Raw genomic sequence first — 16727 nt, forward strand, 5'->3', positions numbered from 1 at the left:
ACAGTACAAATTAACCTGTTTATCCTGCAGAGGATTTTCATGCAGCCTTTAAATAACTGTCTGCCTCAGTTTGATTAGCAGCAGGTTTCACAATGTGAAAAACATAATGTCACATGTATGGATTTAAAAACACGATGATTTACATGTCAGCTGGACCTTTAGCTGCAACACACTGCGAGACAAACTGCACACAAACAGTTTGTGTGTTTGCTGATGTTTATTGAGCTCATAGAAACACTGCATTTCAAATTACCTGACACTTAAAAACGTTACTCCCTTTATGCTCGCTCCTCTTCTGTAGAGCTAGCGAGATGCTGAAGTACCGGCACCTGCACTCACCTGCCCAGGTTATCTCTGAGTATAAACTATAGATGAACCTAAAATAATGAGTCTCTTTTCTGAAAATGTAAGAAGAACAAAGTACAAATATTTGTTTAAAAATGTAGGGAGTTAAAGTAAAAAGGGTTAGAAAAATAAATAGGCTGCTCAAGTAAAGTACAGATGCCTGAAAATTTTACAGGCATCTGTAATCAGAGCATCAGTAATGAGTGCTTACAGAGGAAACAAGTTTGGACTTTCTGGTAAATTAAATGATTATGTTGTTCATAATCGTAAAAATGCAAAGGTCAAAGCCCACATCAGTGGAAGCAAGAATGAGCTGAAAACACTAAACTGAAATTATCTGACTTAATGAACTAAAACATGCTCCTGCCCTGCCCTTTCGTACCTGTTAACATCTCAGCGCCACTGTGAGCTTCTCGTTCACCCCGACAGGCCTGATAAACAAATAAAGAAAACTGTACGTGGCGGAAGCAGCGCCCCCTGCGGCCCGCCGCCGCCCTGCAGGCTCCGGGCAGCTGGGGGATTTCCTGGGCGGAAGCAGCGGAGGGGGTTTCCAGCGTTCAGCCCGTCCTGCTGCTGGATCTCTGAACTGATCCCAGCATCGTCTGCTCACACAAACCACTCAGCCGGAGAACCTGAACCCGAAACCGGACCATGAGGAGTCCGTCCCAGGCCCGGAGGCTCCGACACAGCGGCAGGTTGACGGTTTGAATCCCGCAGAGAGTCCGCGGAGGAACCGCCGAGAAGGAGGTCCCGGGGAGTCCTGAGGAGCTGTGGCCTGCGGAGGAGATTCATGTGAGTCCGAGAGAGCAGAAACAGAATAAAGACACACAGTAGAGACATACCAGAGATGCGGTATTGACAGGAGACTCGGCGTGAGCAGCGGGAACATGTTAGCTGTGTTAGCGGGCTGGAGGAGATGCTACAGCTAGCTGTGTTTACATTAAAATCCCCGTTACCGATCACACCGAGCTAACAGGCTAACGTCGGCTAGCGTCGGCTTTCCGTCTGTTTACACCCGCGCCCACCGGATCAGTAACAAAATCAATAATTCGATCGGTAACTTGATTGATGCCCTGATCAGAGCAGCAGAGCTAAAAACAGTCAGACCTGAAGAATCGAGCACAGACAGGACGAGCCCAGTCTGTTGCTTCTATTGTTCTTATTGATCCGCGGATCAGTTCCTGGTATCGATTATGGCTTGTGTGTCGATAACATGTGATGGGAAGGTTAACAGGACAGGTGTGTGTGAGGTCACGTGAACTTGGAGTTACTGTTTACTATTTGTAAACACCAAAGTACTGTCAGAGTAAGCAGGATAGTAAGGCAGTAAAAGTACTAAGAGTACTCCTCAGACCACCTCCGATGTGGAGTTTCCAGGTGGTTTCTCATTTGAGGACATGCAGGTTATCAGGTTAGTTTCACCTTTAGCTCACCTGTGAGAGAGCAGCTGATCGTCAGCTGACAGAACAAACCATTATTCAGATGAAAACACCTGGACATGCAGGTGACGCTGATGGTCTGAGAAGATTGGGACACTGAGAGAATAAAACCCTGTGATGTTTAACATCTGAATCAAAGGTCTCACCTGTAACCTGACACTGAGCATACCCCGGGGCGGAGCGTGTTTTGTTAGGTGACCCAGGGTGAGCCTGCAGGAGCTCTCAGGTTGACCTCTGATCGTCACCCATAAGTGTCTTAACGGCGGCCTGACGGGATCCCGCTGAGGAAACACCTGGACGAGACAGATGTTAACACCATGTCATCATCATTATTTGGGCATCAGAAAAATCCAGAAAACACCCAGAGGGTCTGACTACATTACCCAGAACGCTCCAGTACAGGTCAGACAGACATGAGAAAAAGCTGCTCAGCAGGGCAGGTGCTGTGCAGCACTATACGTGTCAAAATTTAAGATCATGGGTGTTAGTGATGGTGTGTTTAGCTGAGCAGACGATGATAAGAATCCTCCCTTCACCCCAAGATGGCCGCCCCTCCCTGAGCCGCTTTCCGCTGAAAGTTTCGTCCTGTTAAAAGCTCGTTTTTCTTTCCCTCTGTCGCTAAGTGCTTGCTCACAAAGGGCCATTAAAGCACCTGACATGGCTGCTGTTGTGTTTTTGCTGCTATCTAAATAAATGGTACTGATAGTGGCGATGATGATGATGCTGGTTGTGGTGATAATGATGATGGTGGTGAGCACTGGGTAACTGGGACATGTGTGAAGGTCCTGTTAATGCTGAAGCACATCTGCAGGTTCAGAAACATCTGCTGTCATCCAGATGTTTCTGTTTCAGGGATGATGAATAAACCCAAGTGAGTCCACACCTGCCCCTCCACAGGCACCCCCTGCTGGGCGCAGACTGCTATCATCAGGTTACTGATCCTCCATCAGCTGCTCTGAGGAAAACCCCTGTGATGAAGTGAATTCTTCCAGTTTCTCTTTCTGAGAAGTGCTCAGTCACGACTGCAGTCACCTGCTTCATGTCGCAGCACCCGTTAACCACAGGCATGACATCACACACGTAGGTGTGATGTCACACATCTGGCAGATCCAGATTGCACATCAGTGACGAGCTTTCACTCTAACTCAAGCCTTAGAATGCCACTGACTCATTTGGGGCTTTTATTTTGAAAGGGATGGGTTTGTGTCTGTGTGTGTGTGTGTGTGTTGACGATGCAGTGAATGGAAAAGTCCCCAGCATCCCTGACAGGAAGTGTGTGTTTCTCTTTCTGTGTGTGTGTGTGTGTGTGTGTGTGTGTGTGTGTGTGTGTGTGTGTGTGTGTGTGGAGGTTAAAGGTCACAGCTGTGTGTGAGGTCATGAAAGCTCTCACTTCAGGTTTTCATGTGTCAGCTGACCCGATGCTTCTGAAATTACCCAGAATTCCTGTGTGAAGTGTGTGGATCCTCTTTCTGGATTTATTCAAATGTTCAAATCTTTCATTTTTTACCAGATTTCACTGTTTGTGTTTTGAAAATGCGTCGGCTCTTTGAATGTTCGTGAGTTGATAACATAACATAAGCTAGGTAAATACTTCTGATCAAAACCCCGCCAGCGCCACCGCCTCACTGAGGAGGCACATCTCATGTCACCTGACGAACTACCGTCTAGGTAGCTCGTCAGGTGTGTGAGGCTGCAGTGGACGGGTTTCCCGTCAGAGCCGAACAGCAGGAAATGATGGTAAACCACGCGTGCACACCGAGGTTACTGTAACAAATGTCGGAAAGTCTGGTTGTTCCTCATCGTGCGTCCGATCCGTGACCGGGATTCTCGGTCTGCGTGTTTGGCCGTCTGTGCTGTCGGGGCAGCGGTCAAACGTCCAGATGAACAGAGGTGACTGTTGTTGTGATTTGGCACTGTATAAATAAAATAGAATAGAATACTGCAGTACTGTGATACAGCAATAGTGTAATACTGTGGTACTGAAGTACTTTTTTGCAGTGAGTATCAGAACACTGAGGTCATTTCCATTGTGGCTGTTTTTGAAACATCACATGTTTAAGGAAAAACCCCAAACTGCACGTCAGTCAGCTCAGAGCAGCTGACTGGAGTTAAAGCCGGTTATCCAACCGTCAACTTCATGAACTTAGAAAACAGAGTAACAGGTTCATTTTCTGAAATCCTCTTTATGTTTTTAACTGAGAGAGAAATGCATTCATTCCTCAGTTTAATGGTTCAGTATCTGAACCTTTTTCCTTTATTTAACATTTGGACTCACGTCCAGGGCTGCTCAAACATCATGGCGGACGTCTGCTGTGAGGGTTAAAGGTCAGTGTAATATTTAAATGTCTGATCACACTGTACACGAGGAGTTCCAACATGACCAAAATGTGATTCTTCAATCGCAAACGTCCACCTGGTCATCAGGTGACCCATCGAGGGTTCAGGTAGCATCGGCCCTTTTAAAGGATCCACGAAAACACGAAAGGAAAAACTGTGAATGCCGACCGGTCGGAGACGGGGTTCCCGTGACATTCAGCCAGAAGCTACAGGATTCACCCGAGGGTCCACCTGAAGGACCTACCTAAGTCTGAGATGTTCGGAGGAAGACCAACTGATCTTTGGACACTCACTCTGACATATCTGTGAAGGTTCTCAGGTACCAGGTCATGCTAATCTGAGGAGCTTGGAAAGAAAAGCGACTGGGCTTCATGACATCACGAGTGTCCGAGCTGAGGTCGCCGTTTCTCTCGTCATCAATGACCTGCCGCACCGCACCGCAGTACATGGTTAAACCTGACCTGTGACATCACAAAGACTGATGTGGAAGTTCTGAGACCTTCTGGAAAGATCTCAGGCTGGATCGTGAAATCATGTATGAAGGTTTTCAGATTGTTTACTGGTTTTACTGGTCTGAACCAGTGGAGCTGAAACTCCCATGTTTGAGCTCACTGCCTGTTCTCCTTCACCTGTTCTCACCTGTTTTCGCTGCACTTTCTAATTAAATTAACATGTGACCTGTCAACTTTCCTATTTATAGGCCACGCCCCTTCGCCCCTTGCTGGACTCCACTGAGCACGTGCAGACTGGACTCAGTTGTTGGGTTCTAATGTTTCTTTTAATGTTTCCTCAGGTCATGTCCGCGGGGAGGAGTGCTGACGGCAGGGAGGTGCAGATTCCCCTCCAGCAGGTGGCACCCTCCCTTATTTCGCCCCTCTCGGCAGCCCCGCCCTCTCACCGCCCAGCCAATCTGTGGCCTTCCAGTGAGCCCACCGCTCAGCAAGGTAACGAGTTTCAAAAAAAAATCTTTGTTAGGTAGGATTCACACACGGTGGCTGATCTGATTGGCTAAGGTTATTTAAGACCCAGTCAGGCCTTTGAAGCCAGGAGGGTGTGAATCCTCTTTGAGGACAGGTTCGGTAAGGTGTGTCTCTGACCTCAGGTGTGTGTTCAGGTGTGCCCGCAGGCTTCCTGCCTCTTCATGGCGGCTTCAGAGATCACTTTGTAGAAACTCCAGAAGCTAAATACTGCTGCGAGGCGTGCAGGCTGGTCCTGTGTCAGCCCCGCCAGACCGAGTGTGGACACCGTTTCTGTAACAGCTGCATCTGCGACATCCTCAGGTGAGACAGGCCACTCCCACTCAGGGGAAACACTGCGTCGATTTGAGTTCCTGCTCGACCCTGCAGGTGTCAGCGTTTAACTTTTGTGTCCTCTCTCCTGCAGTCGTCCAAACCCGGTGTGTCCGGCTGACATGGAGCCACTGTTCAGAGACAAGGTGGGCAGGAAGTGACATCACAGCAGAGATCACGTTGTTGACTGATCAGTAGGACTGTCAACGTTAACATTTGTTAATCTGTGTTTATGAATAAAGTTTTAACATGATGAAGCCATCTGGAGCGCAGAATGGACCAACTTTGTACAAACTGCCCCAAATACGCTGAGAGAGGCATTTCCGATGGGTTCATTTGGTTAAAATTTTAATCGCGTTAATCCTGGCGACGGATAACGCATGTTAATGTTGACAGCCCCACTGGTCTGTGATTGATTCCCGATCAGTTACTGAGCAATCTGTGATCACTCGTCGGGCTGTGTGATTGATCAGGCTGTGCTTTGTGTTTCAGATCTTCAAAGACGTTTGCTGCCACCGGGAGATCATGTCGCTAAAGGTTTACTGCCGCAGCGAGGCGAACGGCTGTCAGGAGCAGATGAGTCTGCAGCAGATACCTGTGAGCACACGTACCTGAAAATCCCGCTTTCTGATTGGCTGCTCTGCATACAGCAGAAATTCACTTACCTGCCTCACCTGTGTGTCTGCAGGACCACCTGAACGTGTGTCCGTTCTTCGAGGTTCCCTGCCCGCTGGGAAAGTGTAAGGAGAGGATGATGAGGAAGGAGATTCCCGACCACCTGAGCTGGAAATGCAAACACAGAGAAACCACCTGCGAGTTCTGCAGCATGAAGATGCCCCTGACAGACCTGCAGGTGAGCCGCGGGCAGCGTTTGGCTTCTTTTTCTTGCTTTTTGGTGATTTTTGTGAAAAATTAAGTTTTTAAAAACTTTTTTCAGAAACACAAAGATACGGTTTGTCCGGCGTTCCCCGTGATGTGTCCAAACCACTGCTCTTTCGCCTCCCTGCCCCGGAGCGAGGTGCTGACCCAGTTTTTCCCGGATCACTCGCACCCTTCAGCTTTCAGCTTTTCCGATCGCAGTGATCGATCGATCTATTGATTTATTGATGTTGTGCTGTTTCAGCTCTCGGGTCACCAGCATGACTGTCCCAAAGCTCAGGTCAGCTGTCAGTTCCACCGCTACGGCTGCACGTTCAAGGTAGTTTCATCATCATTCTCACTAAACGTGTGGCAGACCTGTGGCTCATGTACCACAGTACTGCAGTTATACACCTGTATTAATACTTCATAATGCATGTACTGCAATATTGCGTGTGCTGTGTTTCAGGGTTTGAACCAGGACATGAGGCAGCACGAGTCCACCTTCGCAGCCGAACACCTGAAGATGATGGCAAACAGGAACCTGTCGTTAGAGAACAAGGTAACCACGGTGGCACGTAAAACACTTCACATCTTCCTCAGAAAGTGCGGCGCGCGCTCACCTGAGCGCTCTCTGCTTCCAGGTGGAAGATGTAAAAGGTGAGCTGATGGAGCGGTACAAGGTGCTTCCTGCGCTCAGCAGCCGACTGTCGGAGCTGGAGAACCAGAACGAGGAGCTGAGGGAGAAGAACCGGCAGATGGAGCAGAAACTCGCCACCATGCAGGTACCGCCATTTCGCTGGTGGTTTTTTCTTGACAGCGTGGGCTCCTCCCACCGTCCACAGACACGCTCATCACGTTAATCTGTGCTCTCTCCACAGAAACTAATGAGCTCTCACTCAGAGAAGTTGCTGGAGGTGGAACTGGAGCTGCATTCTCTCCGTCTGCTCAGAGATGAGGTGGAGAGCCTGCGAGGAACGCTGGAGAGCGTACGGACGAGGCTCGCCGCTCTGGAGCAAGGTGGACGCGGCGGATCCGGATCCACGACACACACACTGGGTTAGAACGGCCTCTCTGTACCGCCGTTGGGGTCTGGGGACGGGCTGTAGTCTCAGACACCAGAGGTTTAGGGCACGCTACGGCTGTTTGTTGATTGATAATCAATAACTCCCGGTGCACGTCTTCTTCTCTGCAGCATCCCTGGAGACTCAGCTGAATCGCCATGACGACATGCTGAGCGTCCACGAGATCCGATTGGCTGACATGGACCTGCGTTTCCAGGTGCTGGAGACGGCGAGCTACAACGGGACTCTAATCTGGAAGATCCGCGACTACAAAAGGCGGAAACAGGACGCGGTGGCAGCGAAGACGCTGTCGCTGTACTCGCAGCCGTTTTACACCGGATACTTCGGTTACAAGATGTGTGCTCGAGTTTACCTGAACGGAGACGGCATGGGCAAGGGGACGCACCTGTCGCTGTTCTTTGTGGTGATGAGGGGCGAGTACGATGCCCTGCTGCCCTGGCCCTTCAAACAAAAGGTACACCTCACTTCCTGTGTGATTAACCGCAGAAGCGTGAACAGCGTGTTCTGATGCGGTCTGTGTCTGTCAGGTGACCCTGATGTTGATGGACCAGGGTCCCTCCAGGAAGCACCTGGGCGACGCCTTCAAACCGGACCCGAACAGCAGCAGTTTCCGCCGTCCGGTGGCCGAGATGAACATCGCGTCCGGCTGCCCGCTGTTCGTGTCGCAGACTGTCCTGGAGACGGGGACCTACATTAAAGATGACACCATCTTCATCAAGGTGAGGGGCGTGTCCTGCGGGTTACAGACCCCACCTATGTATTGATAAATTCAGCGATCAGTGAATTAACCTGTGGTGATTGGTTTGACCGGCAGGTTACCGTGGATACCTCTGACCTTCCTGACCTGTGACCGTGTGACCGGTGCGCACCTGGCAGAGCAAAGGATTATGGGAAGGATCAGAGATGGGAAGATGGAGAAGAAGAGACAGGAAGCAGCCAGTCAAAGTGAACTTTATTGACTGGTGGACTACAAAACTGTGTGTGTGTGTGTGTGTGTGTGTGTGTGTGTGTGTGTGTGTGTGTGTGCGCGCGCGCGCGCGCGCGCGGGGGTGGGGGGGTGAATGACTCAGTGTCACCGTGGTGACAGAACTCAGAGCCAACATGGCCGCCACTATGAGGACGTTGTTGCTGCTCGTTACTGATGCTGTGCATCGAGCTTTACTTCCTTTTATTACCCGTTTACAGAGGCATGCTAGGAAATCCACTACAGCCACAGAGGAGTCCGAAAACCTGATCAGACCGGATGAAACTACATAAAGAGCAGACTCCTGTAGAGCCCGGCGGTGCGGACTGGCTGCTCTGTGGCCTTGGTGGGTTTCCGAGCGTCGACAGAATTCGTGCGAGTCGTTCGGTTCATTTGCACACTTTAAAGTTTTGAATGTTTGTGTGAAAATAAAACTGACAGAAAACAAACTTGTTTTATTGTGAAGTTTTTCTGCGGAGACTTCCTGTTTTATCGTCACTGATGAGGTCATCAATAAAGGAACTCTCTGCCTGTGAAATAATAGCGTAGCCACATGATGTCACTTGGCGGTTTTGCTGCGTGTTGCTGCTGTCACTGATGTCTCGGGGTCCACAGTGGCGACTCGATCTTCGACACAGGTGTGGGTCACCAATGTGTGTGAAGACAAACCGAGGCAAAAAGAGGCTCCAGCATCTGTTTCAAGAAACTTTAATATCCTGAGGTAGAAGAAACTTGGTGTGAACAGTCTGTGTGCAAGTGACCTGAGTGATGAGGGTCACTCACACCATGGCTCAGATTGGTTGGTGGGCAGGGTGCAATGTGTGTCGGGGGGGATAACAGTCTGATAACAGTCTTCCCCCAGGGGAAGAAGCTGTTTGTCTGGAGGTGTGCGACCTGACTGAATTGAATTCAGAGGGTCCAACGGGCGGTGGGCAGTTCACTGGTTTACCTGAGACAGGAGGATCTGGCGATGCCATCCAGGGGTGTCAGATGGCAGTCAGTGCTTTTTTGGGTGGTGTTAATGACCCTCTCTGCTGCCTTCCTGTTCTTAGTCGTGGCCCCTGAGCACCAAACACCAGGCAGGAGAGCACGCTCTCCACTGAGGAGCAGCAGCAGGTCCTGGTCCAGGTCTTCATCTGGCTCTTGATGAAGGCGTTCCCACTTTCTCCCTCTTGCATGTGACAAATGAAGGCTTTCTTGAGGTGGTTCTTCCTCAGGACACCGAGGACGTGCTGCCACTGCTGGGCCTCCTTTACCACGGCGATGGTGTTGTAGGTTGGAGGTGAGATCAGGGGAGATGTGGGTGTCCAGAAACCTGAAGGTGGAAACAGATTCTACCCGTCCTCCGTTTATAATGAGGGGGGAAGTGGACCTGTCTGTGCCTCCTGAGGTCCATTATAAGTTCTTTGGTTTTAAGGATGTTCAGCTTCAGGTTATTCTCTGGATCCCAGGATCAGGGAATCTGAAGGTGGTCCAGTTTGGTGTTGAGCATCTTCCTCTTCTCCAGATAGCTCAGCGCTGTGTGAAGGGTGATGGCATCCTCCGTGGGGTCGAGGGAGGGGGTGGACAGTCTGTGATGTGTGAGACACTACCCACTCGAAGCACAAGATGAGTACTACAACTCCAACACACGGATAAATACAGATTGTAGGAGGATGACGAGATTATCCATTTAAATGTCTTCACTGGAAGTGATGCACAAAAACATTAAAAGGCCAGATAAACTGATTTTTTTAGAGGAGGAAAGGAAAACGGCAGGTGGCGCTGCTCACAGGAAACGGCGGCGGCTCGTTGATTTTTTTTTTTTTTTTTTGAACCATAGAAGAAGAAGAGAGCGTTATCCGCAGAAAAAGAAGCGGCTAAGAGTTTGTGCTTCAGTTCCAGACTTCAGGCTCAAACCGAACCTGAAAGACTCGAAGGACCCCAGAACACCGGCCCGGACCCAGCGGGGCTGCGAGGCCCGACCCGGTAAGTGAAGCTCGGTTCTAGCTGTAGAACCGTAGAGCCCCGGGGAGCCAACAGGCTAACAGATAGCATTAAGGTTACCAGAAAACAGGCTCTTATTTTGAAAGGGCGACAAGCGATTGAGTTACTTTAGAAATGATTTCACGAAAAAATAAAATAAAAATAAACACAAAAAGCGGCACGGTGTGTGATCTGTGTGTAAAAAACAAAAACAAAAAAAACCCCGTGTGTGTGTGTTTAAATATATAAGTAAAACAACAAAGTAAAAACAAAATACGAATAAATATGTTTAAAAGCTGACAGGAAGGAACAGGCTCTACCTGTCAGACAGGTGTAACTGTCAGTGAGGCGTTTGTGTGACGCGCTGGCAGCTGATTGGTCTGTAATGCTGTGTGTGTGTGTGTGTGCGCGTGTGCGCGCGCAAACTAAAATAATGTGGAAAAACTTTATCATGAGCTGAGATGATGAAGCTGACGACTGCTGAGATTCTCAGGAAAGTGTTCTCATGCGGAGTTTCCATCTGAGTATCCTTTGTAATATTACTATTCAGAGTAATCTGAATATCCTGAGTATGCTGAGCAGTGCGAGTCAATTTACTTGAAAAAAAGTAACTAAATACTAGTTGCTGATTAATTCACCAGAAATAATCCAGTTAATTTACTGATTACTTATTTTCAAAAGTAATTAGTTACTTCATTACTTAGTTACTTTTTAAAACTTGATACACAACCTGAATACGTAATAATGTCATAGATCTTTCAGCCCAGTTCTATTTTTTCTGTATAATCCATCATATAAAATGTAATCAAATGAAAAAGTGTCTTTTTAAAATTGTTTTAATCAATTTAAACTTTTAACTTTATGCTTCAAGCACAAATTAAATTATTTCAACTGTCTTTGACGGGAAGAAATGTTTAACATTTAAAGCTATGTTCTGCATATTCCAGCGTATAAAATAAAATCACGTTTTGTGTTTGCACTCTTTCAAATAGATGCAAGTAAAACACAGCAGAAAATGAATAAAATCAAAGACTCAGCAGTTCTTAAATCTACTGTCAGCTGTTGAGCAGGAGTGGGGCGGGTGGAGGTTTGCCCACAGCGGTCATGTCAGTGGGAGGATCCAGGGGTTTCTCTGCGAATGTCACATTCCCGTGGCAGCGTGCTCGCTGCTCGCTCAGATTTGAAGTTTCATTTGTCGCTGTAGTTTTCTTCCCACGCAGAGTGAACAGCAGACGCTCATAGGGCTGCTCGATTATGGTAAAAATGATAATCAAGATTATTTTCACTGAAATTGAGATCACGATTATATGACGATATTTATTTAACCCTTTAAGACCTACCATAGAACCAAGTGCGCCAGAGCTTATATTATTGTTTTACATGTTGTAGTGCCATTTGTGGGAGCATTTCAAGTTGCTATACATCAATACAACTGTTATAGCCCATATTTTAATAATATGTATGTATTAAGTCCATAGTAACTACATTAATTGCAAACAAGTGCAATAAACTACAAAAAAATTGAAAATCGTTTTTGTTTTGTTTTTTACATATATTTCTTCTTGGAGAAATTTAAGAGGTTTATCCCTCAAAACTTTAAATACTTTTTAAAAAGTTGCAAAAAATAGTTTACAACAACAGGAAATTTATTTTGAGTGTCTTCATAGTTTTATTTTGGAGATACACCAATTTTTATATACTGCAGGAAAAACAAAAAAACAATCTTATGATGCAAATTTGCAAAGAAAACAGCATGTGCATCAAAATAAACTATTTCCAGCAGTGCAATTCGAGTTCTAAGCATCCCAGAAACTATTCAGAAAAGTCAAACATGGCTTATAAAAACACAAGTATAGGCTTTTGAAGCCTACAAGTAAAAAACTACATTTTCCGCGAAAATGACGTCACTTCCTGTTTTGGGCAGGAAACGCGATAGTTCGCGCTGACGTCTTTTTCACTGTGGGAAGTGTCACGAACAGCTGATCGGATCGGCAAAACGTGTGTCTGGAATATTGTTTTTGTTCCCGCAAGTGCTTTTTATGCAATTTTTGCAAAGCTATATGTGGAAGCAAACCGTGACCGAGGGCAAGCTGATGGCATAAGATGTAAGTACAACTCCTCTGGTTTCATATGCAAAAAAAAATTATTGCGCTAGCTTACAGGTTCAGGTTCTACAGGGATTTAAAAATAGTTACACAAAACGGAGTGTGCTGCTCTGACCGGCTTTAAAGGGTTAACAATAACAATGTATTGAATAATGACTTTAAAAAATAATATAAAACAGTGTGCAAATACTGATAACAGTGCAAATGTTTGCAATATAAGAAATAAATGAAAAATGTAAACATCTATGTTTAGTGAACTTTGCAGTGTTGCTCTGTGGTGCAGCTACTACACCATAGCAAAGTTTATAAACGCGAACCCATAATGTTTCCACACCACTGAAGTTTTTTTTTACCTCGCTTTTCAACCAACGGCAGTCACTCTCCTCTCCAAATAACTTCTGCTTAGCTTTCCAAGCTTCCCTCGGGTCCTCTTAATTGTTGTGATGCGTGTTCGAAATGCAGAGAGGTGCGCTCGATTTACCACACGGAGCAGCGCGAGAGTAAAGCACGAGGCAGGGAGGGGCTAATAATCGGCTCAGTCATTTTTAATGAACGTTGAAAGCCCAGATCGTAATCGTGATTAAAATTCGATTAATTGAGCAGCCCTAGACGCTCGTCTTTCTGTCACTTTTTACAGAATCCAACTCAAAGTAATGTGATTACTTCCACGCTTTAAACGCTGCATGGTTGTACTCTCTCCATCACGACATGTGATCCATTGTTGATCTGCACACGTCTGTTACCACGGACGCCGCACGCTCATACGTCACTCATGAGACACTCACAAACAAAATCACGGTTTAGTAACGCAGTAACACTGCGTGCTTATGGGAAAGTAACAGTAATCTAATTACTTTTTTGCAATAGCAATCCTTTAGTTTACTGGTTACTTTAAAAAAATATAATCGAATTACAGTAATGCCTTAATTGTAACGCGTTACTGCCCATTTCTGATCCTGGGTGACCTGAGTAATCTGAGTATCTTCAGTAACTTCAGTAAACTGAGTAATAACCTGAGTAACCTCAGTAATCTGAGTAATAACCTGAGTAACCTCAGTAATCTGAGTAACCTCAGTAATCTGAGACTTGGCACTGATGTATCACTGAAATGATACAAAAGACTGGCGTGACTGTGCAGCTGTAAGCGGCGTCGTTCATGAAAATTGAGATGCAGCACGATTGGCTGAAATGATACCAAAGCGTGGAGGACAGTGGCGTGCACAAACGCGCTGCCTGCTGAACCTGTGATTGGTTTCTGTGAGGACGTGTTTGCTCTCTGAAGGCCCAGCTGCATGCAGGTCAGTAACTGTGTCTCTCTTGGTGTTCTCAGATGAAATGTTTGTGATGAAGAGTTTCTGTGGACCTGCAACCCTGCAGCTCCGACTGTTTTCCACTAGAACTTTACCCACTCTCACACTTTTCACCAAGGTAACGCCCACACCTGTTCGATACATTAACATCATAGTCTCAGGAGCTTGGAAAGAAAAGCGTCTGGACTTCTGGGTTTGTTCAAAATCACGACCCTTTCAGCTTGTTCGTGGCCAAAAGTGGCCACCAACAGATTAAGTCTGTAATTTTTATTATTTTTATGTTTTTTTTTTTCCAATTTTTTTCTGCATAAAGCTTTTAACTAACTTCAGTTCTTTTCATAAATATAAAAATAATTATTACTTTTTAACCCTTTAAACACCAGTTTATTTGCCCACTGCACTAGCTGGAAGACAACCTCAAATCTCACAATTTTATATAATTGCATTGCTACTGAAATTTCTTGTATTATTAATAGTAGAGTCTGGGGCATGTAATTGATTCACATCAACACTGATTATAATGCATTGTTATTTTTGTGCAGGGAGAGCAAAAACATAAAAACTCCCTCTCAAACTGTTCGTGGCCAAAAATGGCCACGCCTTGTTTACATTTACAAAATGCTACAAAATTCATATATATTAAGAAAAAATTCCACTTTTTTGACTTGAATTTTTTAGATTAGCATCAGTGCTGTTCATGATAATCTAAATTTTATTCAAATTCAGAATTTTAACCCTTTAAATACCAGTTAAATCACATAATTGTAATGAATTAAATAGGAATAAAATCCCCATTTTTTTCTAAATAATACATGCAAACTGATTTATTTTCTAACCATGGTGGAGGTTAGATGCGTAGCAATAATTAAACGTATCAATGAGTTTTATGCATCTTTGTTTTTTTTGTGCAGTGACAGAAAAACAACAAAACTCCCTCTCAGCTTGTTCGTGGCCAAAAATGTCCACCCCCTGTTTATGTTTACAAAATGCTATAAAATTCATATATATTAAAACATTTTTCTACTTTCATTGACTTGATTTTTTTAAAACCAAAATATAATTCAAATTCAGATATTATACCCTTTAAATACCAGTCAGATTATGTATTATTACTACGCTTTGGGGGGAAAATAGCAATAAAGTTCACATTTTTCTGCAGGATCCGTGTCCTCTGTGTGATGAAGCCAAAGAGCAGCTGCAGCCGTTCAGACACCGGGTGAGAAGCTTGTTATAAAACTGTTGTTAATAAAGTTTAAAGTTAATTGAACTGACGTTACTGATTGATCAGTGATGACTGAGAGGCTGATATATGATGTGTTATTGATAGACTGGGATGTGATTGATTGCCATGTTCACAATAGTATTGATAAGAAAGTCTGTATGTTTTCCACGTATTTTACCTGTGTGTGCGTGTGTGTGTGTGTGTGTGTGTGTGTGCGTGCGTGGGTGCGTGTGTGTGTGTGTGTGTGTGTGTGTCAGCTGGTCCTGCAGCAGGTGGACATCAGCCTCCCAGAGAACCGGCTGTGGTGGGACAGGTACAGGTGGGACATACCTGTGTTCCACCTGAATGGTCAGTTTGTGATGAAGCACCGTGTGGACACTGCCCTGCTGGACAAACTGCTGCAAGATGCCGAAGGCCAATAACTCACAAATAAGCAATAAACACAAGTGATTAAGAAATATGTGGCTTCACTGTGTCATCTTTACACAGCCAATCAGAGCAGGCCTCACTGTGACATCACTGTGAAACAGATCCTGTTTTTCTCGAGTCACCCGATCCCGTGACCTTATCAATATTTAACCTTCACATAACTGTCAGCCAATCACAGCTCAGCTCCTCCTCGATGTGTTACCTGGTTACAACGGAGACCTCAGGCATGCTCTCAGGCAGGTGAAGTTGTGGCGATGGCGTCGCATAGAGCGGCAGATGTTCAGTTTGCTCTGCAGAGGGCAAAGAGGAAGATCAATGAGCTGCAGCTCCAACTCAAGTAAGAACTGTCTGATCGGTGATCAATAATCTGTCAGACAGGCTGAACTGATCGATCAGTAATTGATAAGTGATAATCTAGTGATTAGGTCCAGAGTTGAACGCCTAACTGTAAAAGTTGAATTCAAGTTAAACCTGTATTGGATCAATAATTCCAGGGACTGGCGGTGCCGCCTTGAGGTTTGGATCATGAAGGAGCCATCTGATTGGCTGTTGGAGCTGCTGACAGGGAGAGAGGGGCTAGCTGTGCTCTGTGTATTGATAAGGGAAACGATTCACGTGGAGAGAATATTGATTACCACGGGAATCCACCGCAGGAATGACCAGTCAGGTTCTTTTACCTGATGGAGGTCACCTCGTTACCTCTGACATTGTTACCGTTAATCAGACTTTACTTCCTGTTTAAAGGTCAGAAAGCACGAGTCACTCTGAGCTGCTCTAAGAAATGAACCAATAACCAGTGTTGGGAAGGTTACTTTTAAAATGTATTCCATTACAGAATACAGAATACATGCCCCAAAATGTATTCAATAACGTATTCCGTTACGTTACTCAATGACAGTAACGTATTCTGAATACTTTGGATTACTTAATATATTATCATGCTTTTTACAACAACGTGAATGTACTATTGCTGTGTGATTTATTACTATTACTGAAGGTCCGCGACTCCGAACTGTAGTAAAGGGACCTCTGACTAATACGGCGGGGTCCCTGTCGGCTCGTAGCCGAAAAATAGCTTTACTTTGTTGTGTGGGTCAACTCTGCTTGCCAGAGACAGAGAGAGGCGTTGAAAGACTGCTCCAACGGAACTTATTGTTTTCGGAGGAAAACACGAACACGGTGTACAGTCGAGTCTTAATAGCTTACTTACAACTGGGCTCGTCAGGCACTCTTCTTGGCTGCAGTGGTTATTATTATATTTACATGCTTCCAGCTCCTGTTTTTCCTCGATGACAACTCGTACCTTTCCACTCCCGTTTTTCTCCCTCCTCGCGCTCACAGACCCATAACGTGTATGGCAGTCCATTCTCCCTGCAGCA

General features: G+C 45.8%; 3 protein-coding genes across 3 annotated transcripts in view; all 3 read left to right on the top strand.

Moving 5' to 3' along the window:
- The first annotated feature begins 874 nt into the window (after positions 1 to 874).
- Positions 875 to 8274, top strand: traf3 (TNF receptor-associated factor 3). The gene is made up of 14 exons (XM_085342361.1): positions 875 to 1137; positions 4915 to 5065; positions 5236 to 5401; positions 5505 to 5556; positions 5903 to 6007; positions 6099 to 6263; positions 6348 to 6428; positions 6534 to 6608; positions 6738 to 6830; positions 6913 to 7053; positions 7150 to 7327; positions 7464 to 7807; positions 7881 to 8072; positions 8168 to 8274. Exons 2-14 carry the CDS (start codon positions 4918 to 4920, stop codon positions 8201 to 8203), a joined length of 1776 nt encoding a protein of 591 aa, XP_085198487.1. The 5' UTR covers positions 875 to 1137; positions 4915 to 4917; the 3' UTR covers positions 8204 to 8274.
- Positions 8275 to 10147: 1873 nt separating this feature from the next.
- On the top strand, positions 10148 to 15360 carry lg19h5orf63 (linkage group 19 C5orf63 homolog). The gene is made up of 4 exons (XM_085342680.1): positions 10148 to 10285; positions 13718 to 13815; positions 14857 to 14913; positions 15177 to 15360. The coding sequence occupies exons 2-4, from the start codon at positions 13723 to 13725 to the stop codon at positions 15339 to 15341; spliced, it is 315 nt and encodes a 104-aa protein (XP_085198806.1). The 5' UTR covers positions 10148 to 10285; positions 13718 to 13722; the 3' UTR covers positions 15342 to 15360.
- Positions 15361 to 15602: 242 nt separating this feature from the next.
- The window catches only part of mipol1 (mirror-image polydactyly 1), a 42752-nt gene continuing 41627 nt past the window's right edge, over positions 15603 to 16727 (top strand). The window contains exon 1 of the mRNA XM_085342678.1: positions 15603 to 15685. Coding sequence (XP_085198804.1) covers positions 15603 to 15685 — 83 coding nt within the window. The remainder of the gene's footprint in view (positions 15686 to 16727) is intronic.

This window comes from Diplotaxodon limnothrissa, linkage group LG19 (assembly GCF_057381915.1).
Source record: "Diplotaxodon limnothrissa isolate DT_005_m linkage group LG19, D_limnothrissa_male_GT1.1, whole genome shotgun sequence".
In the NCBI taxonomy this organism is placed as follows: Eukaryota; Metazoa; Chordata; class Actinopteri; order Cichliformes; family Cichlidae; genus Diplotaxodon; species Diplotaxodon limnothrissa.

Coding starts and splice junctions, on each gene's coding strand:
- traf3 (XM_085342361.1), top strand. CDS start 4,918: ATGTCCGCGGGGAGGAGTGCTGACGGCAGGGAGGTGCAGATTCCCCTC. Junction 5,066..5,235: donor TGAGCCCACCGCTCAGCAAG/GTAACGAGTTTC, acceptor GTGTGTGTTCAG/GTGTGCCCGCAGGCTTCCTG. Junction 6,264..6,347: donor TGCCCCTGACAGACCTGCAG/GTGAGCCGCGGG, acceptor AACTTTTTTCAG/AAACACAAAGATACGGTTTG.
- lg19h5orf63 (XM_085342680.1), top strand. CDS start 13,723: ATGTTTGTGATGAAGAGTTTCTGTGGACCTGCAACCCTGCAGCTCCGA. Junction 13,816..14,856: donor CTCTCACACTTTTCACCAAG/GTAACGCCCACA, acceptor ATTTTTCTGCAG/GATCCGTGTCCTCTGTGTGA. Junction 14,914..15,176: donor TGCAGCCGTTCAGACACCGG/GTGAGAAGCTTG, acceptor TGTGTGTGTCAG/CTGGTCCTGCAGCAGGTGGA.